Here is a 26,235-nt window from a genome sequence, read left to right as displayed (position 1 = left end):
TATACATATATATATATACATATATATATATATATATACATATATATAATATATATACATATATATATATACATAATATATATACACATATATATATACACATAAGATAATTATTCATTCTTAATGTAATAATGTTAATATAAATAATAATAATAGTACATATAAATTTAAGTTGATTATAATGAGTCTGTAGCTCCAATAACTAACACTATACACATAGCTGTAAACACTCGTATATACTCTTAGCTAATCTATATATAGTATAACTATATATAACACACAGTGAACACTCGTTACTCTCTCAGTAACATGAACAACTTGATAGGACCTCTGGAAGAGTTAGTCCAGGCTTATTCACCATGCCTTCACTCCTACAGCAAACCTGCACACACACCATCATGCTGACTACCTTCCTCATCCATGGAGTCGTCTGACATGACATCATCATCAGTGGTTTCCCACGCTGTAGGTAAACAGCACAGTCACAGGCTGATTGGTAAAAATCATTTGAAGCCACAAAGAGGGACGAACAGAAAGGTCCAACGTTCTCGTCTGATCTCAGTATCATCACTTTATCTGCTACATGTTACAACCAGTGTACAGTGGCTACAGAGGCCAACAAAGAAGAAAATGTGTGCAGGCTATAACGATTAAATGGATTAACTGATGGAGGTTTTCCAACTTAAATGTATGATAAATGAACTCATGGCTGCAGGACCAGAGGCTCTCTTCATTGGGGAGTGGGCTGCAGGCTCACGCTGTAGCTGCAACTTACCCTCTTCATCTGACACATCGAGTACTTCAGTCATGGTCTCTGGCACATTCAGCTTGTGTTTCTCCGTCACCGTCTGCCAGATCAAAGCAAACAGACCCCGTTAAAAACATGACAGTAAGTTTATTAGGCAAAGCCAGATAGTACAGTTTGATGCAGAGCAGTTAGCTTTGTTGTCTTAATTCAACCGTGTGGTCATTTTGAGAAAACAGATTTGTACTGATGTAATGGCACGCATCCTTTTTACTGTGTGCTCTCACATATGTGGCATCTCAGCCAGTGTTGTATTATTACGCCAAAGTGATGCGTTATAGCGGACAGATAAAGAAATGCATTGTTTTTATGAAGACTACAAAGTTATGTGAATTTCTAAATATGTACAATAAATATATGTACAATATATGTACAATATATAATTATACACATCCAGAAATGCATATACTATTATATATTGTACATATATTTATTAGTTTCAGATGTAGCCATTCTTGTATTTTGCTTGTTTACATTATTGTATTTTGCACAACTCTGTTGCTTGTGAAGCTCGCACACAAGAATTTCACTCACATGTGCTGTACCAATGTACCTGCACATGTGATGTGACAATAAAAGTGATTTGATTTGATTTAAATGTAAAAGATGTAGGGAGGTGTGTGTCGTGGGTAGCTTTATCCGGTTGTTCAGTCTGACGTCACTAGCCGTGTCTGGGCCTAAACTCCGCTGCAGGTCCATATATCAAACGATCACTGTGGCATTACTGAGAGTTGAAAAACTGTCTAAAGTCTTTCATCTTTAATAAAATGATCAGCGTTCTGCTCTACCAGGTGTAACAATTGAGTTTAACATCCAGGCATCCATGAAAACGGAATTTATGACATTTAACGGAGTTAGAAGTTAGCAGGGAGTTAGCTCGCTAGCTTCTATCTAAATACAATATAGCATGTCCTGACTGCGGGGTTTTGGAAACAAATTAAAACGTACAGCTCTGTTATCACTTCCAGCATAAATGAAGACAGAAAACTAAACAGCAGTGACGTTTGTAGGGTTACTGAAGTTGGGCTAGCTGGTATATAATGATGTGCTACGTGACCGCTAGCGACACAGCTATGTTAGCATAATATAAACAAGCTAACTTTTTTTCCACTGGATAAAAGTTAACGTGAGTGTTCTCGGTGGTCAGGAACAAATGTAATCGCATGGCAGGATGCTGTAAAAGGACCAAACTTCAGCCAGGAGAACAACTGAGATAATCCATCCACAATACGAGGTTAGTCATTCATATACTGCTGCATGGGCTGGGCTGTAGTTACATCCTAAGGTTTTAAAAACTGAGCTTAAATAAATGATTAGCGGTAATAAAAGCCGAGGGAGGTCAACAGTGATCACTGACTGTTTTAGGAGCTTTTTGAGATTAAATAGAAGAAAATACAAAACATTAAACATGTTAACAACACAAAAGCCATATTAAACGCAGACTACTTTAGGCCCAGAAGTAGGATTCGTCACGTCATCACTTAACGACCGGATAGGCTCATAAAGGACAGAAGGGTCCTGACCCTGCAGTCTGTGGAGGTTTCAGGTTTTCTGCATGAATTTCACTCACACTGCTCGGTTTTCCTCCAGCAGGTCAAAGCCAAACCTGAGAGTTTTATCTCTCTGCCACCTGTCCAAGGTGTAGCTGGCCTATCACAGCTCGGACAGGCTCTAAGAAGTGTGCAGGTGTGTGTGACGTACCGTGGTGGTGGTGATGATCTCTTCAGTCACAACCCTCAGTGTGTCCACCACAGAAATATAACCCAGCCTGCGAGCAATCCCCAGAGCTGTGTTGCCATTCTGCACAGGAAAGCAAACCATTATACGTGTGTGTGCATGTGTGCGCGTGTGTGTTAGTGCGCGTGTGCTTGCGTACCACAGTGGTAGCGTTGGGTTTGGCACCGTACTGCAGCAGCACATTAATGATGTGTGTGTTTCCTTGCTGCGCTGCCTGATGCAGGGGAGTGTATCCGTTCTGAAAGCACAGCAGAGGTGAGTCCTGTTTGTTCAGCTCTCATAAAACACTACAGCTGCTTTTCAGTACCTTAGTCTTGGCATTGACACTTGCGCCATTCTGAAGGAGGAAGTTGACCATCTTTGCGTTTCCATAGTGACATGCTACAATCAGCGGTGTGTAGCCCAACTGTGAAGCAAAAACAGATCAGTTACATTTCTTTAAGTCATGAATAACAACACCAGAAGCTGTTACTGTTATTAAAGAGAAGAAAACCCTTTTTTCAGACCTTGGTCTGCTGGTCCAGGTTGGCACCGTTTCTGGCCAAAATCTCAGCAACGGCCACTTTGTCCTCCTGAGCTGCCAAATGAAGGGCAGTCAGGCCGCTCTGCAGGAGCAACACACAGACATGCATTAACGCTGTTAGCTTACAATGCGTGATAGTGCCCTCTACCAAACTATCTGCTTTAGCCATTACTCTGCAGGATACAGAAGCAGAGGACAGGAACTGTGCACAGTATTATTCATATTTATAAAATTTCATTTATTGCATGAACCTTTTCTTTTTTACTGTTACATGTTATGTAAATAATATATAGATATTTTAAACTGCACATCATCACATAAATGATTCCTGGCAGTTGATTACCTTGTAGTGAAAGAGAAAGAGGCCACAGAAGAGACTGTAAAGGTCAGCTGTGAGCAGAGACAGATTGACTGAGGTGGCACTAGTCCTCTTCATCACAACAGGCATGAAGCTGTAAAGGCCAAACATGAAGGCACTGAAACCAACATAAAGAAGACCTGTGAACACATAAAGAGGTATCGTTTTTAATAGGATTTATTTTTATTTCATTATAAAGTGCTCAAATACAATAGAGAAACTCTATATAAGAACCAGTCTATGTACCATTTACCATAAAAGTGGTTATTGTGATCTTATGGATCATGCTATGAGTTATTGCTAACTCTTCATTCCCAACCTACACTGTAGAGATGCAGAAAAACACATTTGTGTACCAACATTTTTTACATACTGAGGCATAGTCACAAGCCCTTTTCTCCAGACAAACCAAGGCAAAAAACTTTTATGGGATTTCCTAACACATTTTGTGTCTTTTTGTAAGTGAACAGGGTACTTCTCCAATATTTTTCATTTTAGTTCAGTTGTATTTATATTGAACCAAATCACAACAACAGGTGCCTCAATATATTTATATATATATAGCCATATCTATATTTAAATTCTAGCCTGATTCTACTAGAGGTTTCTTTCTATTACAAGGGAGTTTTTTCTTCACAGAGTCTCTAAGTGCTTGCTCATAGGGGGTTGTCTGATTCCAATACTATGTGGTCTTTATCTTAAAATGAAGTGCCTTAAGGGACTGTTGTAAATAGTCTCTATACACATATACAGTTGAATTGAACTAACTTGAATGTGATTCCTGCCACTTTGACCAAGATCCATGTGAGCAGATCTGAGAATGAGAGGTTTCAGGGTGTTTTGCCTCCTCTTTTATGGCTGATGTACCTACCATCAAAATGCCATCTTGTGTGACTGGCAGCAGCCACTAGAGAGGGCTACCTTATAATGCAAGCATATAGCTTGAAAATTTCTTCTCAGAAGCCCATCCCTTGATAAAGCACACTAGTTCCATCTCTGACTCTGTCACTTACAGAAGGGAACTGAAGAGCGTGCTACGCCTAGAAATTCTGTCCATAAAAATTGTGAACAGAATCGGTGACAAAGGGCAGCCCTGGCGGAGCCCATCACCCACCAGGAACAAGTCCGACTTATTGCTGGCTATGCGGACCAAGCTCTTCGAAAGCGGTCGTATAAGGACTGAATGGCCCGTAACAATGGGCCAGACACCCCATACTCCCGGAGCACTCCCCGCAGGACATCCCGAGGTACATGGTCGAATGCCTTCTCCAAGTCCACAAAACACATGTAGACTGGTTGGGCAAACTCCCATGCACCCTCGAGTATCCTCAAGAGGATAAAGAGCTGGTCCAGTGTTCCGCGACCAGGACGAAAACCGCATTGTTCCTCCTGTATCCGAGGTTCGTTGTGTGTGTTGTGTGTGTGTGTGTGTGTGTGTGTGTGTGTTCAAGTCATATTCAGTTCCAGGATACTCTTAGAAGCTCTTTGTGTTCCATGATAGCCCTGCAACAAAGCATACACAGAGATTTAATAGCACTGGCTTATTTTTACAGAACCAGAGTTCCTTTAGGGTCTTGGTGCACAGTGGACAAAGAATGTTTATTCTAGTTTAGTATGGCCAAAACCACTTTCAGTGGTCCCAAAAAAGTTGATTCTGTTCATCTGGACGTAACATAACAATTTGCATATTAATGATCAAGAAACTGACCTCATGGCCCATTGTTTGCCAGTGCTGCTAGTTTCAGTCATTATACAAATGTACTCATTATACAGTTGGAGAAACCTGCAGTCAGCAGAGACTGAAGAAGTCACTTGGATGAGTGACAAAACGTTTCTCCCACTGAAAACACTATGTTCAAATGAACAGAATCAACCTTTTGGGATTGTGGTGTTTCGCTTTTTGTGTAAAGGTTCAAATTGCAGATAAATGGGGTGGTTGTAGCTCAGGAGGGAGAGCAGGTCATCTGCATACCAACTGGAAGGTTTGGTGGTTTGATTCCTGGCTGCTCTATTGTGCATGCCATATATACTTGGGAAGATGCTAACCCCAAGTTGCTCTCTCCAATGCATATACTGGAGTATGAATGTTAGATAGAAAGCACTTACTTAGAAAACACATTAAAAAAGTGCTTGTGTGAATGGGTGAATAAGTTAAGTTGTATAAACTGGCTTGAGTGCTCAGGTGGAGTAAAAGAAGTTCTATATAAGAACTAGTCCATGTGCCTCAAAGTTTTAGATTTCATTTCCTGGTGAAAATTTGTCTAAAATACCTGAGCCTACCTATAAGTTACATTCAGAAAGTGTTGTTCTTACATCCTCTCACCATTTGTACCTGTAATGTACCTGTGTTATCATTATGCATTAATACTTAATTTTTTAAAGGTAAAATGTATTCTCTTAAAGGCTAATAACAAATGCTGTAAAATACACATAGTTCAGTTAAAAGTACAATATGTCTAAAATTTGATTAAATTTAACATTCAATTTAGAAATTAAAGAAAACTACATCAAAACTGTGCTAAATATATCTAGCTTGTTACTTATTAAATTTTGACCACTTGCATTTATGAAGCATGTTTCTCCCAAACTCACAGCTGAATGCCGCTGAAGAAGGATCCAAATAGTCCCAACATGCCCAGGAATTCAACACGACTCAAGTTCTTTACAATAAACTCTTCGCATACATTGGATATTCCGTACAGCATAGCTCCTCCCAGAACTAGCAGATTCCCAAACAGCTTCTGCTCTCCTGGAAAGATTCAGGAAGAAAGAGAGGAGGAATCAACACTCACAAATGACCAAGAGACCCCAACAAACTCACAGCACCCACACGTGCATGCACCCTTAGTGGGCCACAATAATGCATTCTTTATCATATCAAATTACCAGTGGATCTGTGCCTTGATGAGCTGCTTGCAATCAAATGTAAATTTGTTGAGTGTCATCTTTTAAGTATTTATGTGTACTTGACAGTGTGTACTTGGTACTTGCCAAAGCCTTGCTGTCCACCAAGAAGAATGTCAGCTCCTACCATGCAGCCAATGCCAAGCAAACATAGACCTGTCCCGACAAAATGGACAGTCTTGTATCTCACTAGGAGAAAGAACCAGGACAGCAGCAATACCACTGGGATGACAAAACAGTCTAAGAGCTGAGAGAAAGAATCGTGCACAGAGAAAAAAATAAACAGGTTGATGATTTCTTTTTCGTTCAGACCGGAAGTGTTGTTTCATTCTAATCAGACTTATCTTTTTGTTACTGTTGACTATGGCTCCATTACTGTGTATTCTAAACAATGCAATAGGTGATTTCAGTAGAGTTCCTAGTGGTCTGTCAATGCAGATTAGATCAGCATCATTGTCAGAGGATACCAATTTAATGTTTAAGAGACCCAAAGATTAATAATCAAATAGAATAGAACAGAATAGCCCTTTATTGTCATTGTAGATGTACAATGAAATTGTGGGTGACCCACACAAACTGTGCAGGAATATAATATAAATAGTAAGACTGCAGGAATAATTATTCATCCATCCATCCATCTTCTTCCGCTTATCCGGATCTGGGTCGTGGGAGCAGCAGCCTAAGCAGAGAAGTGTCCATTTGAGCAGGTGGGTGTAGCCGGTGTGGATCCCTGCCTCCTGTAACCACCTTGGGGCGGGCCTACCATTCTCTCAACTGGACAGCGCACCTAGAGTTAGATCTGGACAATCAATGGAGGCTATTTATGTCCAACTTCACTGTCACCTCACCGCCAGTTCGGCAACCCACCTAAGCTGGTAACAGGCTCAAAGGCCGTTAAAGTTTCCATTTATGACACCCCATACTCCTGAAGCACCTCCCACAGGACACTACCAGGGACATAATCTAATGCCTTCCACAAGTCCACAAAGCAGCTCGTCCAGTGTTCCACGACCAGAATGAAAGCCGCATTGTTCCTCCTGTATCCAACTACGGACTCTCCTTCACATCTCCTTCACATCACCCATCATTGAATCATACTTTTATTATCTCTGGCTCTCTTTCACAGCATATGATTTTTCTTGTCTTCTTTCCCTCTCCAGAACAAGTCTCAGCAGATGGCCGCCCCTCCCTGGGCCTGGTTCTGCTGGAGGTGTCTTCCTGTTAAAAGGGAGTTTTTCCCTCTCACTGTCGCCAAGTGCTTGCTCATAGGAGGTCATATGATTGTTGGGTTTTTCCCTGTATGCATTATTGTAGGATCTACCTTACAATATAAAGCACCTTGGAGCAACTGTTGTTGTGATTTGGTGCTGTATAAATAAAATTGAATTCAACTGAATTCAACTGAAGTCGGCAGTGCTCCACTCGCACTATACACAGTGCAGGTAGAGCACCACTTTCCCCTCCTGAGTCGCGTAAACATATCGCAATATATATCGTGTATCATGAGAGGGCCAAAAAATATCTTGATATTAGTTTTTCCTCTCATCACCCAGCCCTACTTTATTCTATACACTTTAAGCACTTTACATACCTTGCACCCTGTGCTAATTTAAATTCACTTATTACATTTCAAAGACATGCATGTCTTTGAAATTCAAAGACATGCATGTCTTTGAGATGTGGGAGGAAGCCAGAGTAACTAAATTCTGAACTGCAAATCCCACATATCCAACCAAGGACCTGCTTGCTCTGATGCAGCAACACCTAGCATGGCACCACCATGCCACACTGGCGAGGCAGAAGTCAAGGTATCCTGATTCTTCACTGATTTTCCATAATGGAACTCAAGGGCTTTTTTATTTAAAAAAAAACAAAAAAAAAACCTCAAACAAGCTTTGTACCATAAACATCAACATTATTTTGTCAGACTTCACAAAAACTCTATGGGTACTATGAGGACAGCTGGCTTTGATGTAATGTCTGCAAACACCCACAGAAGCACTCACTCATACCAACCTGTACACTGGACAGTGTAGTGTACTGGTAAGCCCTAAGGACCAAATAGTTGGCCTCAATGTCTATGACACCCAGAATCATGTATTTCCACCAGCGCTGCATTAGAATGGCCAGCAAGTTCCCTTCCCCTGGTGAGAAACATAGAAAGGGACAAAAGGAAAGAATCTCACAACAGTATTCCAAACATAGGGACAAGAATTCACTCCATTACAGCACATGTGCACACACACACTCACACACAAAATCGTGTTTTCATATCTTAGTGGGGACATCTAATGCTTTCCCTAGCATCTTACCCTAACCATCACAAATGAAGGAATAACCCTAACTGCTTAGCCTAAACCTAACCATAAACGTATTGTAACCCTGATACTAAAACCACATTTTGAGTGTCAAAAAGACTTCAAACTCTTGGGGACAGGCATTTTGTCCCCATAAGGGCTACTGGTCCCCACAAGTTTAGTAATATTCAAATTTTTGGTCCCCACAAATATATGTAAACATTGTGTACACACACACACACACACACACAGTTACAAATGTCCTATTTAGTCAGTCAGCCAAAAATATTATTTTCTGTTTATATTTCGTGAAAATTGTGCAAGTAGTTTATACCATAAGATCAAATATGAAAGTCATTTCCACAACTTTGTCATTATCAAATAAAGTTAGGATCTTGCAACACAGAAGTTTGCAACAAGTGACAGTGAGTCTTTCACATCAATGTGAAAGATCAACAGGACCCCAAGAGTCTTCATCAGGGACTCAATGGGGACGTGGCAGACAACACTGGAGGCCAACTTCAAAGTCATAGCACAAGTCGCCATCAAGTGCAGGATGTACCAAGAAGATGCTCTGTCCCCACTGCTGTTCTGCATAGGCCTGAACCCCCTCAGTGAGTTCATTAACAACACTGGCTATGGATACCGACTATGGAATGGAGCAGTTGTCAGTCACCTCCTCTACATGGATGACATTAAGCTGTATGCCAAGAGTGAACAAGACATCGATTCACTGATCCACACCACCAGGATATACAGCAATGACATCGGAATGTAGTTCAGACTGGAGAAGTGTAGTCAGATGATAACAAAAAGAGGGGAAGGTAGTCAGAACTGAGTGGATCAAACTACCAGAAGGCAACATTGCAAACATAGAGGACAGCTACAAGTACTTGGGGATCCCACAGGCAAATGGAACCATGAGTTTCAGCACCACAGTCCAGGATGAGACAACAAACATCCACGAATACATCAGCAAGACGGCCCCAACCGACAGCGTGCTTAGTGAATACCTCAGGCAGCAGAAACCCGAGGAGGAGGAGGAACCATCATGAAGGACAGGCCCCTGCACGGTATGTACAACTGCAAATAGTGGAGGTGGCTGACATCCAGAAATCCTACCAGTGACTGGACAAAGCTAGACTAAAAGACAGCACAGAGGTACTAATCATGACAGCACAGGAAGAAGCTCTGAGCACAAGATCCATAGAGGCTGGGGTCTATCGCACCAGGCAAGACCCGAGGCGCAGACTGTGTAAAGATGTCCCCGAGACAATCCAGCACATAACAGCAGGGTGCAAGATGCTAGCAGACAGGGCATACATGGAACACCATAACCAAGTGGCCGGCATAGTATACAGAAACATCTGTGCCGAATATGGCCTGGAAGTCCCGAGGTCAAAATGGCAAACTCCCCCAAGGGTGGTGGAGAATGACCGAGGGGCTTCCAGATACAGACGGACAAAATGGTGGTGGCTAACCAACCCGACATAGTGTTGGACAAGCAGAAGAAGACGGCCTTAGTGATAGATGTAGCAATACAGAAGGAAGGCATGAAGGAACATGAGAAGCTTGAGAAGTAACAAGGGCTCAGCGAAGAGCTCAAGAAGATGTGGAGGGTGAAGGTAACAGTGATCCCAGTGGTAATCGAAGCGCTCGGTGAAGTGACTCCCAAGCTAAATGAGTGGCTCTCATCAAAATAACTAATGTCCACTCTTATTGGAGTGGACTCTGACCACTAACCTCTAACTCAGCATCCTCATCCTCCTGGACCTTTCTCTAGCCTTCAACACCGGTTTCTCATCTAACTAACCGGTGCTTTACTCTCTTGCTTTCAGTCCTATCTCTCCAACACACAACAGTTTGTGAACAGTAAATGGACATAAAGCACTTTTCTACTCTATATACAGTTGGAGAAACCTGCAGTCAGCAAATATGAAAGTGCATATTTGCTGACTGCACAGACAGTTAGTTAGAAAGCACTTTATACAAGTGCTTTCTAACTAACATTGGCACACATTCATACTCCAGTGGATGCATCGGAGTGCAACTTGGGGTTAGTATCTTGCCCAAGGATATTTAGGATTCAGACTGGAGGGTTTGAACAACCAATTAGCAGATGACCTGCTCTACCGCCTGAGCTACAGCCACCCAGTCTGTTACACGTCTACTCCAGTTAACCAAGATGTGCCTCAAGGTTCTGTGCTTGGATCCCTGCTCTTCATTTTGGTATTTATTTGCGAATCTAGTTTCATTTCAGCTTATCTGGTTAAATTCTGTCATGCCTAGGTTACAGTGTAAGTTCATGGCTTATCACGTTCCCCTTGTGTCCCACCCCTGTGTTTAAGTCTCCCATATTGGTTAGTGTGTCTGTCTGTCATGTCTCATGTCTGCGTGGTTCATGTTGTCAAGCTCATGTCACGTCTGCGTCCTATTTATAGTTCCTGTTGTATTTTGAAGGGGTCTTGTGTTCCATGGTGTCATTAGGTTCATTCTAGTCAGCTGTTTCCTCATGTGTCTCCACTTCCATTGATCTCCTCGTTTGTGTATTTAAGCCCTCTGTCTTCTTGACTTCAGTGTCTTGTGTCTGTGCTACCCACATCATGTCACAGTTTTCATAGTTATCTTGTTAAAAATCATAGTGAGAATCATAGTTTAAAGTCATAGTTAAAATTTGCCCAGTGTAAATTTAGGTTTTCTCTCATTTTGCCTTGTCTTATGTTTGTGAGTTTCAGCCCCAAAATAAAGGCTTGCTTATTGTTCAAGTTTAGTTTTGGTTCCTCATCTGTGTCTCCACCTGGGTCCTCCTCACACACTCCACACAGTCTGCCTCCGCAGGCTGTGACAATATTAACATAAAAACAAAACATAAAACAGGCCTGATGGTACTCAAACTGAACATGAATTAAAAGTCAACACAAAAAAGACTGTATAGACCCTGGTATTCATTGACATAGACAGTTGCCTATCTTCATTATTATCATTCTTATTATAATTAGATATCTAGATAGAATATTGATATTGATTTATGCACTCACACATCTTAGCTTGTGGCTTTACCTTGCTTGACTGCCAACGTGGTAGTGTACACCAGAAACAGCAGGATGTAGTTGAGGAAGCTCTGAAACACTGGAGTGTTAGCGTGAAAGTCATTCGCCAGGTATTTGCTTGTCAGACCTAAAGCGCAAATTAACAAGGACAGGACCTGACCCAGGGCCAAGGTCACCAGCAGGTCCCTGTGGAGGACAGCACACACGGACAAAAAGTCAGTTTTATGACTGAGCATGAATGGCAAGGATTATTATAATCATAAGGCAATAATATACTCTAACGTTCTCTGCTTGTTACATCATTCTCTGTCATAAGAGATGACTTATAAAATTAAATACCTGAAATCATACTTACTAATGCAATAACCGTTTTTGGCCACCAGGAGTACTTGAATGTACCAAGAAGCACACAGTGACCCACAATATTTTGTCAAAAGTATACGCTTGTCCGCCTTCACAAGTATGTGAACTTTTTTTAAAAAGAAAACCTGTCCTGCAGTCAGTATTGTGATCTGAGTGCACGGTGGTGCCGAACACATTTTGCTTTTGCAACAACAGCTATACAGAATCTCTATAGGCTCCTCTTGTTCATGTGAATCTTTTATCTGTTTATTTGTTTGTTTGTTTTTGTTTTATTTCAGACATTACATTATATGTGGAATAGTACAACGATGCCTAAGGCAAGACAGGCAAGACACCAAAACAATAAAAAAAATACAACAGGTGGGGAGGTAGAAACAAATAGACAAAAACAGACAAAATAGTTTGTTTGAAACAAACTTTCACTGGAGCTTGTAAAAACAACCCCAGACCATAATACCCAGTTTACACCAACCACTGCATCCAATGCTTTATATTGTACTTAGTGATGTAATGCTTAAATGTAGCTGCTCGGCCATGGAAACCAAAAATGATCATCACTTGATATCTTACTGTTTGTGTCTGATAAGGTTGTCCACTGTTGGAATGACAGAGAATGAATCAAAACAGTACAAGGAAGGCAGCTAAAAATTAGAAGTAGAATAGAATAGAATTAGAATTGAACTTACCATAAAGCTATGTAAAACTGAAATGGTCCTCCTCCACCAAGACAGAAATAACTATTTGTGCAATAATTACCAAGAGGATGTTGATTAAACTTGGTGGAGATGTGGGACATGAGAAAAGGAAGAACCTATTGAACCCATTCGATTACTTTCCGCATCTTGCAAACGAAGGATCAACTTAAGCCTTTCTGTAGGTTACTACAAGTGACTCTTTCACTTTGTCACGTTGTTTTCACAGCTGAAACGTTGATGTGTTGCACATATAAATTCGAGCTAGTTTAAGCTAATAGACGACACCAATATAGGAGAAATATGCTTTCTCTTTCTAGTCCCTGTCAGTACTCTCGCTGCAGCATTTTGGATTAACTGAAGGCTTTCCAGGGAGTTTTTTTTAGGACATTCTAATAATAACGAATTACAGTAATCATGCCTAAAAATAATAAATGCATCTACTAGTTTTTCAGCGTCACTGTGAACAGGGATATTTATAATTTTGGAGATGTTTCGAAAATGGAAGCGAGCAGTCCTACATATTGGTATTGGTAGGCATGTAGTAGGCAAATACAAAGGGAGTTTGAAGGATGCAGTGAGTGAGGCCAATGAGTAGAGGTGACGGAGGCTTTAGCAGACACGGGGACTGGACAGCAGCAATTTAGCGGAAAGATAAACGCAGCACGGCAGCAGACGCCGACCCAACACAACGTGTCTAGCCCTGGACACCAACATAAAACGAAATGTATTATAAATGTATTAACGCTCCTTCTCGAATGCTTTACCCTCCACACACACAGCTCTTTGCATGATGCTACGGTGCTACGATGACATCTGTTGCTCAGTATGCAGCAGAATCTGACGGGTGTGATGGAGAGCCTGTGTTTGGAGCGCAGAGTGAATGTAAATTGTTCAGCGCCATCACGATCATCTTACCTCGTCAAGACCTTTCTGATCCGCTGGTAAAGGCTTGCGGTGCCCGTATCTCTGGGAACACCCTCTACTGTCGACACAAAAGAAATCATTCTTTTACCGAGCGTGCGGATATCAGCGCATTGTGCTCGGAGGAGTACCGGAGGAGAAGGAGGGGCGTCGGCAGAGAAGCTGCGGAGCTACTGGTCTCCGTCCCGCGGGCAGCAGTGCACAGGTTGCAATGCACTTCGCAGGTGATACAAAAGCAACGACGCTGTTTCTACTTCTGAATTTAGAAGTAGAAAATTAGAGATCATCCAGGAGCTGACCTCTAACTGCATAAATCTTTTAAGATTTATTAAAAAGTTATTGGTGTGTGTCATCCGTCTTTGTGGACAGACAAAGCTCTTTATCTGCATAGTAATGAAAATATGCCTTCTAATAAGAGAAGCGTGTATAATGTAAACTGAATTGGTCCCGACATGGGACCCTGTGGAATTCCATAATGTGTGAAGAGGACTCTCCATCTCCGTGATCATATTAGATCTATTAAATGATTCAAACAAGTATAGCCCGGTACCTTTTAATGCCTACAGCTGGCGCTAATCGCTGTAATAAAATGTGATCAACTTTCGATCACTGCACAGAGGTCTAGCATGACAGGCAGAGATGAGTCCACAAGATCATTTGTAACCTTCACTAAAGCTGTTTCTATATTGAATGTAACCCTAGAGAGTTACTAAGGGTTTCAGTGTATTATGAGCAGAGATGGGACAGTAATGCATAATCTGATTACCTTTTTAAAGTAATGGGATTACTTTCTTGGAGACGTAACAGTAACGAATTACTATTTAAAAGTAACAACCAACGATTATGAGTGAGGTTAGAATATTGCATTCATTATCAAGTTTTACTAAGTAAAATTACTGTGATGAGAAATAATAAAATAGCAGGTGTCTATGATCTCCAGATGGTATGTGAAGCATTCATTGATAACATAGGCCAAGCCACCCCTCCAGGATTCTTTGAAATGATTGGTCTGGGAAGAAAATTGTGTAGTTTGGCATTGCTCAGCTTCCTTAAGAATGGCTTCTTGGCAGCAACCATTTTACATGAGGCTTCGAAAACCTATGGATCACCTGAAGGGTCAGATCCATCTCACGGGTCTTGCAGGATTTTTTCTGTTTCTATATCTCAAGGACATGGCAGTAAGCGCCTTGAGATGACTGTTGTGTTTTGGTGAAATAATAAAACTAAAATGCAAAGAATGCTAATATGCCAAGTTTTCAGTTAAAAACTTTTTTGATGGACAAATACTATTTGATGCCCATCAGAATGTCACCATTGGCATTTTTCATAGCTGGATTTATGCTTGATTCAACGATCTATATGCTAAGTGACTTTAAAAAAAAAACAATAAAAAAAACATTGTACCTAACCATTTTCAGACTAATGTCCGAAGAAAAACTTCAGACAAACTATTATTCAAGACCACCTTAAAAATGACAAACAAGTCTCGCTGCACTGAAGCAAAATATAAAGAACTGAGTCGTGTCCAAGCACACAGTGAGTCGAGGTTAAATCATAATAGAAAGAGTTCATTCTGTCATAAAAGGAGCTTTCCTTTCCTCTAAGAGTGTAAACAGACACAAAAACACACTCAAATACACACAGTGCATTTCTTTATTTCAGACCAAAAACAATGTTGAACAACCGTCTGTATGTGCATGAAACAACACTACACATGAACATGACTGCAAGCTGGAGGCCACAGAGACAAACAGAGCTACAGGAATTTCTCATATTTACACATTAGCCACTCTGCTGTTCAGCTCCTGTGCTGCATGCCCCTAAACTGCTGCTATATTTCCTTGTGATGCAGCTTGCATACAAAGATTTGTTTTTTCTTTATAGTCTATGTGAAGGCAATTTTTCCATCAGCAGTAAATGACAGCTGGAGAAAGAATGAAACAAACAAGGGTGTTAGGACCACCGAGTCTGTGGAGACAGTCTTACGTCAGTGCCATTTTTTCTTGTTTTACCGAGCATGTTCCATGAGTCCTGGAATGTGAATTCATTAGAAGACAAGCTGGTGGTAAAGATTGGCTGGCTATGTTTCCTGGTTTCCATATATTTGAAATGTCTTGTTGTATTAGAGGTCCAGCAGATGGGCATAGCTGAGCCGACGAGTAATGAGGGACGGTAGTCATTACCTGTCCAGGATGTCCTGGCTGTGTAAAGCCCACACTTGTGTATTTAATATCACTGTCCGAGCCGCTGCTGACAAGCCCCGTACCGCTGCAGGACACCCAACAAGTCCTCATACGAGATATTTCTGTGGGATGGCAGGGAGCTGAGGGCACAGAGTAGGTTACGCATTGAACATAGTGCGCTTCAAAGTGAATTCAGTTAATGACATCAATTTCAAAATTCAAACAAACTTTCATACTTTATTGCCATTATTAAAAGTGGTCCATCGAAACGTGCAAATTCTGAGACATAAAGAAGCTTACATGAACTCTGTGAGCCTGATGTGCCAGGGGAGGAAGCCCAGTGTGCTGTTCACAGGACCAAACTTCACCACCAACTCAGGGTCTGGAATATTCTTTGATTCTGAAACAAGCACAAAGAAAGCGAACATGTTATCAAGACAATCTTTTTTCTCCTATTTCCTGAGAATCTGCATGTTCTGACTATAGAATGAACTCAAATCTGAGAGTGGCTCCCATTCAGCAGTACTCGTGTAGCTGTCACCCGAGATCCACAGCCACACAGGTTAAAGAAAATTTAGGTAATATACATCCACTCTCACTGGATAATACACTTCTCCACAGTTATGGTCATTTTTGGTGCCATAAATGTGTCCAATCCCCAGAATTTTAGAAAACTTGAGTCATTATTTAAGTTAAATTGATTTTCTAGAGGTTGTTTGTTTTGCATTTATTTGTCTCCAATTGGCTGAACTGTTGCATTGCGTCTAATTAAATACAGAAGCCTAACCAGTGGACTGGAACTCTACTGTGGCAATATGTTGTGTAATACCTCTGTTACAAGATGATTTATTTCTTAAAATAGCTTAATGGTTTTTGGATATTATTTTGTGTCAAATAACAAAAAGACATTTTGACTGCTACATCTGTGCTTCTTTGTTCTTTCCAACACTCATAAATTACATGGCACACATTCACTTTTCTCCTCTTAGTATTTTTTTGGACATATCCATACGACACTTTTCCTAGGCCTCTTAACCCAAGAGGTTCAACAGTGGGGAAAAATGCTCAGGAGAAACATTTTACAGCACTTCAATGTCATGTCCATCTCTTGCATGTAAAAGTACAATCCCATGACATGGCGCAGCTAACCCGGATCCTCTAAAGGTTACGCTCCTTCTTTAAGCTGTCCAATAATGATTCAATTCTATTCAGTTTTATTTATACAGCACCAAATCACAACAACAGTTGCCTCACGGCACTTATATTGTAAGGTGACCCTAGAATAATGCAATGCAATAATAAATAAAGAAAACCAAAAACGCCAACAATCAAAACATCAAAGTATCTTTACACATGCACACAGGCATAAAGTGCTACCTCTGAGAAGCAGGTCTAGCATGGAAACATTAATGTCTTTGAAGCTCCTTTCCTTGTTTTCCACAGAGCGGCAGAGCTGCTGTGCTACATGGACAATGCTCTGCTTCCCATCGTCAGGAGACAGCACCCTCACTGTGGGCCTGCAGGACACAACTGCAACAAAGGACACATAAAAACACATTAAATTAAATATGACTACTAATGGTATTCTTCTGCAAATACACACCCAAATTTTCAACTTTGTAAATATTTTTTTTTTTAATACTGTAACCTCACTAGCACACCTGATGTAGACTACTGGAGCACACTGGTGAAGTATGGATTGAGGGATTTTAGATTACACCTGGGAAACATATTGTTGGGTAAACTGAGAAACTGCTGGGTCAATATAATGATGCTTCGGCTTCAGTCAGACATTACCTCAGTGGAACAAGCCAATTAGTGACATTATTTATTTATGTTACCATCTATGTTCATTTCGTTGACTAATAATTTTTTTCCACAAAGGAACTACTTAAAGAAAACTAAAATATGTGGATAAATACTACGATGAAATGAACTGACACTTTCTGACTCACCTATTCTTAATGCAGCCGTTCACACCGACCATGTAACTTCACTGGATGAATTTGTGGCATTTATTACCAATCCAAGTCTGAATCAAAAGCTCTGACCAGCCAGACCAGTGGACTCATAGCTCAAAACATGACTGGTCAACTGGGTATCTGAAATTATTTCTCTTCCTCAGATGTGACAGCAACTTTACCAAGAACAGCTGAAACTGCCCCATGAAATTTTACCTGCTACTTCTATCTGTAGAGAATCTGATGAACCCAGAATTTCCATTATTTTATTGTCTTAATTCGAAACTTCAGGACCAGCTCATCATGGTTTAACATTGACTTAATTTTTTTTCTTGACACTGTGTGAGGACAAAAAGTTCAGCCTGTACATACATTACATGAAAAGTTTGAACTTGAGAGTAATTGGCTCAGGTGTGTGTTTTTGCACAATTACGTAACTACTCATTTAATTGTCTTTCTTTTATTTATTTATTTTGCTGTGTTCAGTGGTTGTAGAAATGGTTTATATTAGCATCTAGCTGAGATTCTGAGGTTTCTATGGATATCAGACATGTTGATATTTGCATCAAAGAATTGACGTTAAACTGCAGTTTAACCCCTTTGCCCCCAGTACCGGGGGCTTTGGGGCTCTCCAAGGTAAAGGGTGTAAGGGTCTGAAGTTTTATAAGTGGATTCCATCTAACCTAATGAAGAACAATACAGAAAACAAAAATGAGATTGTGGGCACTTCCAACAAGTGGACACAGAAATTTTGGAATGTAACTACTTATATGTAACACAGTCACAGAATTTAATTACAAGAAAAACATTGATCTGGAAATATACAATTAAAATACAGTTACTAATCAAAATGTTGGTATTACAAGTTTAAAAGTTCTTGTTGGTAAAAAGCTTCCAAGTACATCAGAGTCTGTAATTGTATGAACTTAAAATCAAAGATATCATGCCAGGTTCTTACCATTGTGCTGGTGTTGGTCACTACCACTGCTCAGGAACTCCACACTGTGCATAGATCCATCAACACCCAGCAGATCCTGTTGCTGCCTTTTTATTTCCTCGAGTAGACGAGAGTTGTTCTTCTGAAAAACACCTGGGTTGAGGAAAAGAACATCATTCAGTTCAGGTTGATCAAAATCAGAGTTAATTCACTTCACCAAATAGACCTAAGACAGAAACAGTAATTGTGAAGAAACATGACTTTTGGATTGATAGAATCTATTTTCTTTAAAACAAAGCAAATAAATCCAAAATTAGGGGCAACTGTGGCTCAGTCAGTAGGGTGCGTGGTCTACCACTTGGAAGGTCAATAGATAGATTGGAGAAACCAGGTCTTAATGTGCAAAATACTGAATCCCCTAATGCATTCATCTACATGTGTTTAAATTTAAATATGATCAACCTATCTCTAATAATCGGCTATGTACCACAGGCCTTCAAGCTGGCTGTAGTTAAACCTTTACTTAAAAAGCCATCTCTAGACCCAGCAGTCTTAGCTAATTATAGGCCAATCTCCAACCTTCCTTTCATATCAAAAATTCTTGAAAGAGTAGTTGTCAAACAGCTAACAGATCATCTGCAGAGGAATGGTTTATTTGAAGAGTTTCAGTCAGGTGTCAGAGCTCATCACAGCACAGAAACTGCTAGACCTTAGTGCAGCGTTCGATACTGTTGACCATAATATTCTATTAGAGCAATTAGAACATGCTGTAGGTATTACAGGTACTGCAGTGCAGTGCAGTATCATATCTATCTAGTAGACTCCAATTTGTTCATGTAAATGGAGAGTCCTCTTCACACACTGAGGTTAATTAGGGAGTTCCACAGGGTTCAGTGCTAGGACCAATTCTGTTTACATTACACATGCTTACCTTAGGCAGTATCATCAGAAGACATAGTGTACATTTTAACTGCTATGCTGATAACACACAGCTCCATCTATGAAGCCAGATAACACACACCAAATAGTTAAACTGCAGGAATGTCTTAAAGACATAAAGACCTGGATGGCCGCTAACTTTCTGCTTCTTAATTCAGATAAAACTGAGGTTATTGTACTCGGCCCTGAAAATCTTAGAAATATGGTATCTAACCAGATTCTTACTCTGGATGGCATTACCTTGGCCTCTAGAAACACTGTGAGGCACTTTGGAGTGATTTTTCACCAGGATACGTCCTTCAACGCACATATTAAACAAATATGTAAGACTGCTTTCTTCCATTTGCACAACATCTCTAAAATTAGAAATATCCTGTCTCATAGTGATGCTGAAAAACTAGTTCATGCATTTATTATTCCTAGCCTGGACTACTGTAATTCATTATTATCAGGAAGTCCGAAAAACTCCATGAAAAGCCTTCAGCTAATCCAAAATGCTGCAGCAAGAGTACTGACAGGGACTAGAAAGAGAGAGCATATTTCTCCTGTATTGGCTTCCCTTCATTGGCTCCCTGTTAAATCCAGAATTGAATTCAAAACCCTGCCATTAGAGCATTTCACTCTCACGCTCCCGGCTTACATGTTGTTCATAGAGTATTTAAAAGTAGAATGGGAGGGAGAGCATTCAGTTTTCAGGCCCCTCTTCTGTGCAACCAGCTTCCAGTTTGGATTCGGGAGACAGACACTATCTCTACTTTTAAGATTTAAGATAAAGCATATAGTTAGGGCTGGATCAGGTGACCCTGAATCCTCCCTTAGTTATGCTGGCATAGGCTGCTAGGGGACTCCCATGATGCATTGGGTTTTCCTTTTCAGTCACCTTTTTCACACACTATGTGTTAACAGACCTCTCTGCATTGAATCATAATTGTTTTTAATCTCTGGCTCTCTTCCACTGCATGTCTTTTATCCTGTCTTCCTTCTCTCACCCCAACCGGTCGCGGCAGATGGCCCCGCCCCTCCCTGAGCCTGGTTCTGCCAGAGGTTTCTTCCTGTTAAAAGGGAGTTTTTCCTTCCCATTGTCGCCAAAGTGCTTGCTCATAGGGGGTCATATGATTGTTGGGTTTTTCTCTATATGTATTATTGTAAGGGTCTACCTTACAATATAAAGTGCCTTGAGGTGACTGCTAATGTGATAAAATTGAATTGAAAATTGAATGTATGTGAAAGTTAGATAAAAGTACTGTATTTACGTCTGTGTGATTCAGTAATCAGACAGACACAATGTGGCATGTTGTATGAAGTGCTTTAACTGAGGGATAGGTAGAAAACTGCTAAATAAGAAACCGTCACCATAGTGGAGACTTTACATCATTTGGCAATGACAAAAACTACAATCTGTGAGAGACCCTAAGGTGAGGAGCTTGGTCATTAGAGAGGGATGGAATAGAGCCGCTGCTCCTCCATATCAAAAGGGGCCAACTGAGATAGTTTGGGAATGTAAAATAACTTCAGTCAGAAGGCACTCTCCCTAATTCAGTCAAAACATTAATATCAGTTAGCTTTACAAGATTTGTCATTTAGGGAGAAGGGGACAATAATTTCAACAATTTGAGGCTAAAATGCTCAGCTGCAGTATAACCTCCGCTTAAAGTTAAAAAGCAGAAACATAACTGTAACTGGGGAAAAAAAGCAACAAAATGAAGTCTTGATGCATGCTCAATCATCCAGGTAAGTGAATCCCAAAAGTTGATTCTGTTCATTTGGATGTAGCGTTTTCACTCAGAGAAGCATTTCGTCACTCATCCATGTTTCCCCAATCTTATAAACAGTGCATTTGCACAATAACGTTTTATAAGGTTAGTGAAAATCTGCAGTCAGCTGAGGTCACTGTCACTGTCAAGTTACTTGGATGAGTGATGAAACGTTTCTCCTACTGAAAATATGACAGCCAAATGAACAGAATCAACCAAAAAAAATGAAAAGATGAATACAAGTTTAATAGTTAAATATTGCGCAGTTGTTTTAACGTTTGAATAGTGTCTGTAGCTGAAAGTATGTTGAAACAAAATTAGGATTTGGAAGTGGTGAAAAAAGACAGATTTAATTTGCATTTAATGTAAACAATTAAACAGGGCATTGCTAATCTCAAAAGGAAAAGATTCGCTACATCTGCAGCCTAAGCATTAAAGGGGAAATTTACACAGAGAATGAATGTAATACAATGTAATAGTAAAAGCCTCAAAGTTGGAAACAATATCTTTAAAATGCATATTAGAAACAATGTACATCTAATAATAATAAAAAAAATGCTTAAGAGTCAGAAGAATACTGAATATTTAAAGCTCACATGCATTAATACTCTTTAAGACTGGAATTATGATTTTCTTTTTTCCACTTAAGAATCTGTGTGTGTGTGTGTGTGTGTGTGTGTGTGTGTGTGTGTGTGTGTGTGTGTAAGAGAGAGATATAAAGATATAATATATGGGTTCAGTGACATCTGCAAATCATTGCATTCACATTGGATGAACTTGTCCAAATAATATCCAAACTACACTAAACTACGTGTATAGTTTTTTTTAAAAAACAACAAATTTAAAGCTATTTTTGATGAAACTGTGATTTATTATTTTATGAACTTCACTGTATAAAAACACAAGCAGCAAACTCAGCTGATAGGAGTAACATGCTTACCGTGATTATCATACACGCTAACATAGGATATGCCGACAGCCATACACCACACCACCACGTTTGCTATGTCCGGATAACTGGGCTCTTCTTCCGCAACCAACAGGCCGATATGGACCGGTATCTTCTTCAGGGACTTTCCGTCAGACAGACACCGTGACCGGCCACCGCCGGTGCGCTTTTCAGTTATCGGTTTAACATTAGCATCTGGGCCATGATTCAGATTATTCTGAAAGTCTGGAAATCCAACTAGAGATATCGGCAACAGCAGGACGGTCGCTGCTCGCTCCCACAGCCGGCCCTTCCAGCTCTGGATGCGGACGTGGAGCCAAGAGAAGAGCGCTCTGTTGACGTGAACGAGAATCAGTAATAGCCGCCATAACAAACTGTACATAAGCGCCATTCGTGTCCGCATTTCGTGTAGGGGGAAAACCCCGGATAAAGTACAAGAACACGACCACTTTATTCTGATATATTATCCGCGTAAATGAGCTCAGCAGTGCTTATGGCTCATCATGACTGCAGCCATCTTGTTTTCTGGTTGGCAACCTCTGAACTCCGAACCCCGCGTGTGATACACGTAGCTCTCGGATTGGACAAGGTAAGCGAGACGCTGCTGCGTCTGCGTTTGACTACAGAGAACCGAACAGAGTAGTGATGTGTCGGTCGCGAACGAAATGGCTCTTAGAGCCGGGTCTTTGACGTGAACGACGTAATTTATATTTAATTGTATTGTGGTTTGCAGTGTTTTGTGTTGTTTCACTTTAAATTTGTAAAAGGAAAAAGCTGAAAATTTAAATAGTTAAAAGTTGAAATGTGAATAGTTGATTTTTGTATTATATGATTTATTTATTACATTTTATGTGGAGTGAATAAATAAAAGTATATTTACGGTGGCCCCTAGAGACAAAGCACATACAAACTTCAAAACACGTAAAACTCCAAAACATGTAAAAACTCAAAAGCAGTAAAAACTCCAAAACATACAAACTCAGAAGCACATAAAAACTCAAAACACGTACAAAATACAACAGAAGTGCTGCCAGGATGCTAGGGCGCAGTGTTGAGCTTTTGTTACCTAGTGGCTACACAAGCCAGCAAGTACCAACGACCGGATTTGGTGTGTGGTAATAACAGGTAAATGAACTTTTTTTTTAAATTATTTGAATATATATGAGTGCTTGTGTATAAATACACAAACAATACACACATGCTTTCAATTGTGTAATTTAAGTGATCTAGGTAGCTCTGTTTGGAAGTTCAGTTCATGCTAGAAATGTGTTTTGGAGTTTGTACGTGTTTTGTCTCTAGGGGCCACCGCATATATTTATATATAAACATATATAAATAAAACCACTTTTTTTTACATTAGTAATTCCTTTTGTGCATAATTTTATATTATTGTTAATAATAAATTAATTAAAGCAACAAAACAACCTGAGACTGAGCCGAAAGAGCCGGCTCTTTTTAGTGAGCCGAGCCGAAAGAGCCGGTTCTCTAAAAAGAGACGGAAATCCCATCACTACAGTGTGGTCTGTTGTTCATTAATGTAAGTCATGGAATTTAAATTGTGTGGACTGGACTCAGTTTTCAACTCATGCAAGTTTAGATAATAAACAGCGTCTATTTTTCAAAGTCACGCTATTCAAAAATTGGATAACTTCAGGGTCAGCTTTGAAGTTATCTGGATAAGTCAAAAATCCTGTTTCATAGGCCTCTATACTGTGAAGAAAGGCTTTAAGCTTATGTGGGTAACTTCAGGGTTGACCCTGGGTTTTACTTTACAATCACTGTACATTTTCTATACACATGAAGAAACAGTGATATTTCTATATGATTCTTTAATGTAATTTCACTGTACTTACGGAGAGAACTTTGTACCCACACTGAGGCTACTACTGGCTATCCTCACATATTCAGTTTTTTCACCAAATACATCATCTAGTAAACGACTTCATTGTGTATGCCAAATTTTGCTAGTTTTGGTCATGAGTTATTTAAAAATGAATCTGTTCTGTCACGCACAAAGAAATTACTTGATCAACAACTTATAAACAAAGTAACCTTGAGAGCTTAAGTACAACCTGATATCAGATTGCACGCCTAACTTAACCTTTCATACAACTCATAACATGGACGACACAACAGCTCCCCAAAAATGAAGCCAAAACGTCTCTATCGCCCCCTGGTGTCTGGCTGCAGTATAGCTCATAAATCCCACCTCCTCCATGTTAGCGGATGGGACTGGGGTAAGACTAAAATAAAAATTTCTCCAAAGATTCTTTCGTTAACTATCAATAGTTCTCATCATTTATATTCAAGGGGTCTCCTTTCCCATGTTTGATTCTTTGACTGGCAGCTGCAGTCACGGTGAAACTTGTGTTTGGGAACGGCAGATAGAGCAGGCAGATTAAGTTAAAATTTACGTTTAATTTTCCCACTAATTAATTAATTTTTTAGCACCGACTCTGTATTTTTATTTTTATTTTTACAGAGTTTGATTCAGGTTAAAAAACGAATCTGAATTCATTTTAATGGTCACAAAGTTACATGTGCAGCACTCTGGACAGCTTACACCCTTTAAGAGAAATAATTTGTAACATTATTATTTGTTTTTCAGTACTCAGGCAGCAGCTTTAACACTGCTGTATGTCTGACCACAATGCAGGAACAGACTGAACCAGGACTACAAACCTGCTCCATCTTCTCATCTCTGGAGATTTCCATTTACAAAGCACCAACAACTCAAAGGTAAATATTATATTGGAAAATCTGTTTATATATGTTGTTTATATAGTATGTATGGTAAATAAGGCTTTGTCCTTTTTTAAATAAACAGCTCGTATGTCAGCAGAACTTTTCCATTTTTCCATTAATAGAAAAATGATCAACATTATTCATTTCCTGAAAACTGATAGTGAGCAGTTATTCATTTAACAGTATTTATTTATAAGAAACAATATTTTTATTATATACAAGGACCAATGCATTTTCATTTTAAAATCACAGTACATGTTCATTTAAAAGACAATCCAATGACAATCAGAAAATAAAAAGAGACAGAAATACAAGTTAACATTTAGAATTTGTTTTATTGATTTGGAAAATATTCTCAAACTGCTGAGCAATTTGATTTAAACAGGGCCCAATAAGAAAAGCTGATTGAAAGAGCTTTATATTATAAAGACCCTACAATGCAAGAGAGAAAACCCCAACAATCTGATGATCCCCTATGAGCAAGCACTTGGCAACAGTGGGCAGGAAAAACCCCCCTTTTAATGGGAAGAAACCTGCGGCAGAGCCGGGCTCAGGCGGGCGGCCATCTGCCGAGACCGGTTGGGGGATTATAATCCAGTTATAATCAAATTTCTCTCTTGCGACGACATTTTTGATGTTTGATGTATTTAAGTATTCATCTGCAAGGAAAAAGATGACTGTTTTTCCTTCAAGATGAATACTAAGTTGATGTTAAAAAACACCACTTCAAGTTGTGCGTCTAAATGGCTTGGTGATGGCTTTGGCCAACAGTGAAGGGTCAAGGTCAAGGTCAAGGTCAGATTTATTTATATAGCACATTTCCAACAGCCTATGCTGCACAAAGTGCTTAACAATAACAATAAAATTAAAAACAACAATGTAATACAATAATAACAATAGAAACAATAAAATAAAGGAATTGAAACAATACTAATTAATTTAGATAAATCCAAAATGCTTGGGTCATAATGTGTTAAAAGCCAGAGCATAAAAGTGTGTCTTGAGTAAAGATTTAAATTGCTCAAGAGTTTGAGCAGATCTAATATTAAAGGGGAGACTATTCCAAAGTTTGGGACCTGCCACAGAGAAGGATCTATCACCACGAGATTTTGAG

At 39.8% G+C, this 26,235-nt stretch overlaps 3 protein-coding genes across 3 annotated transcripts in view; all 3 read right to left on the bottom strand.

Annotated features, from left to right (window-relative positions):
- Nucleotides 1-15,176, bottom strand: part of slc35f1 (solute carrier family 35 member F1) — a 23,906-nt gene extending 8,730 nt beyond the window's left edge. The window contains exons 1-7 of the mRNA XM_042227785.1: nucleotides 13,648-15,176; nucleotides 11,685-11,860; nucleotides 8,344-8,471; nucleotides 6,415-6,574; nucleotides 6,016-6,172; nucleotides 4,882-4,926; nucleotides 3,409-3,571 (exon numbers count right to left, since the gene is read on the bottom strand). Coding sequence (XP_042083719.1) covers nucleotides 3,409-3,571; nucleotides 4,882-4,926; nucleotides 6,016-6,172; nucleotides 6,415-6,574; nucleotides 8,344-8,471; nucleotides 11,685-11,860; nucleotides 13,648-13,736 — 918 coding nt within the window. The 5' untranslated portion in view covers nucleotides 13,737-15,176. The remainder of the gene's footprint in view (nucleotides 1-3,408; nucleotides 3,572-4,881; nucleotides 4,927-6,015; nucleotides 6,173-6,414; nucleotides 6,575-8,343; nucleotides 8,472-11,684; nucleotides 11,861-13,647) is intronic.
- LOC121815716 (ankyrin-2-like) lies at nucleotides 357-3,252 on the bottom strand. Its single transcript, XM_042227784.1, has 6 exons — nucleotides 3,049-3,252; nucleotides 2,850-2,948; nucleotides 2,682-2,780; nucleotides 2,507-2,605; nucleotides 776-848; nucleotides 357-463 (listed from the first exon to the last, which is right to left on the bottom strand). The coding sequence occupies exons 1-6, from the start codon at nucleotides 3,232-3,234 to the stop codon at nucleotides 372-374; spliced, it is 648 nt and encodes a 215-aa protein (XP_042083718.1). The 5' UTR covers nucleotides 3,235-3,252; the 3' UTR covers nucleotides 357-371.
- A 112-nt stretch (nucleotides 15,177-15,288) lies between the features above and the next one.
- nus1 (NUS1 dehydrodolichyl diphosphate synthase subunit) lies at nucleotides 15,289-22,929 on the bottom strand. Its single transcript, XM_042227783.1, has 5 exons — nucleotides 22,368-22,929; nucleotides 18,756-18,887; nucleotides 17,214-17,366; nucleotides 16,137-16,236; nucleotides 15,289-15,976 (listed from the first exon to the last, which is right to left on the bottom strand). The coding sequence occupies exons 1-5, from the start codon at nucleotides 22,777-22,779 to the stop codon at nucleotides 15,886-15,888; spliced, it is 888 nt and encodes a 295-aa protein (XP_042083717.1). The 5' UTR covers nucleotides 22,780-22,929; the 3' UTR covers nucleotides 15,289-15,885.
- Between the last annotated feature and the right edge of the window lie 3,306 nt (nucleotides 22,930-26,235).

Source organism: Haplochromis burtoni, unplaced genomic scaffold (genome assembly GCF_018398535.1).
Source record: "Haplochromis burtoni strain Fernald_Lab_line unplaced genomic scaffold, NCSU_Asbu1 Contig_281, whole genome shotgun sequence".
NCBI classification, from domain to species: domain Eukaryota; kingdom Metazoa; phylum Chordata; class Actinopteri; order Cichliformes; family Cichlidae; genus Haplochromis; species Haplochromis burtoni.
Note: the sequence above shows the minus strand (reverse complement) of the source record. Positions and strands in the feature narration are given on the sequence as shown.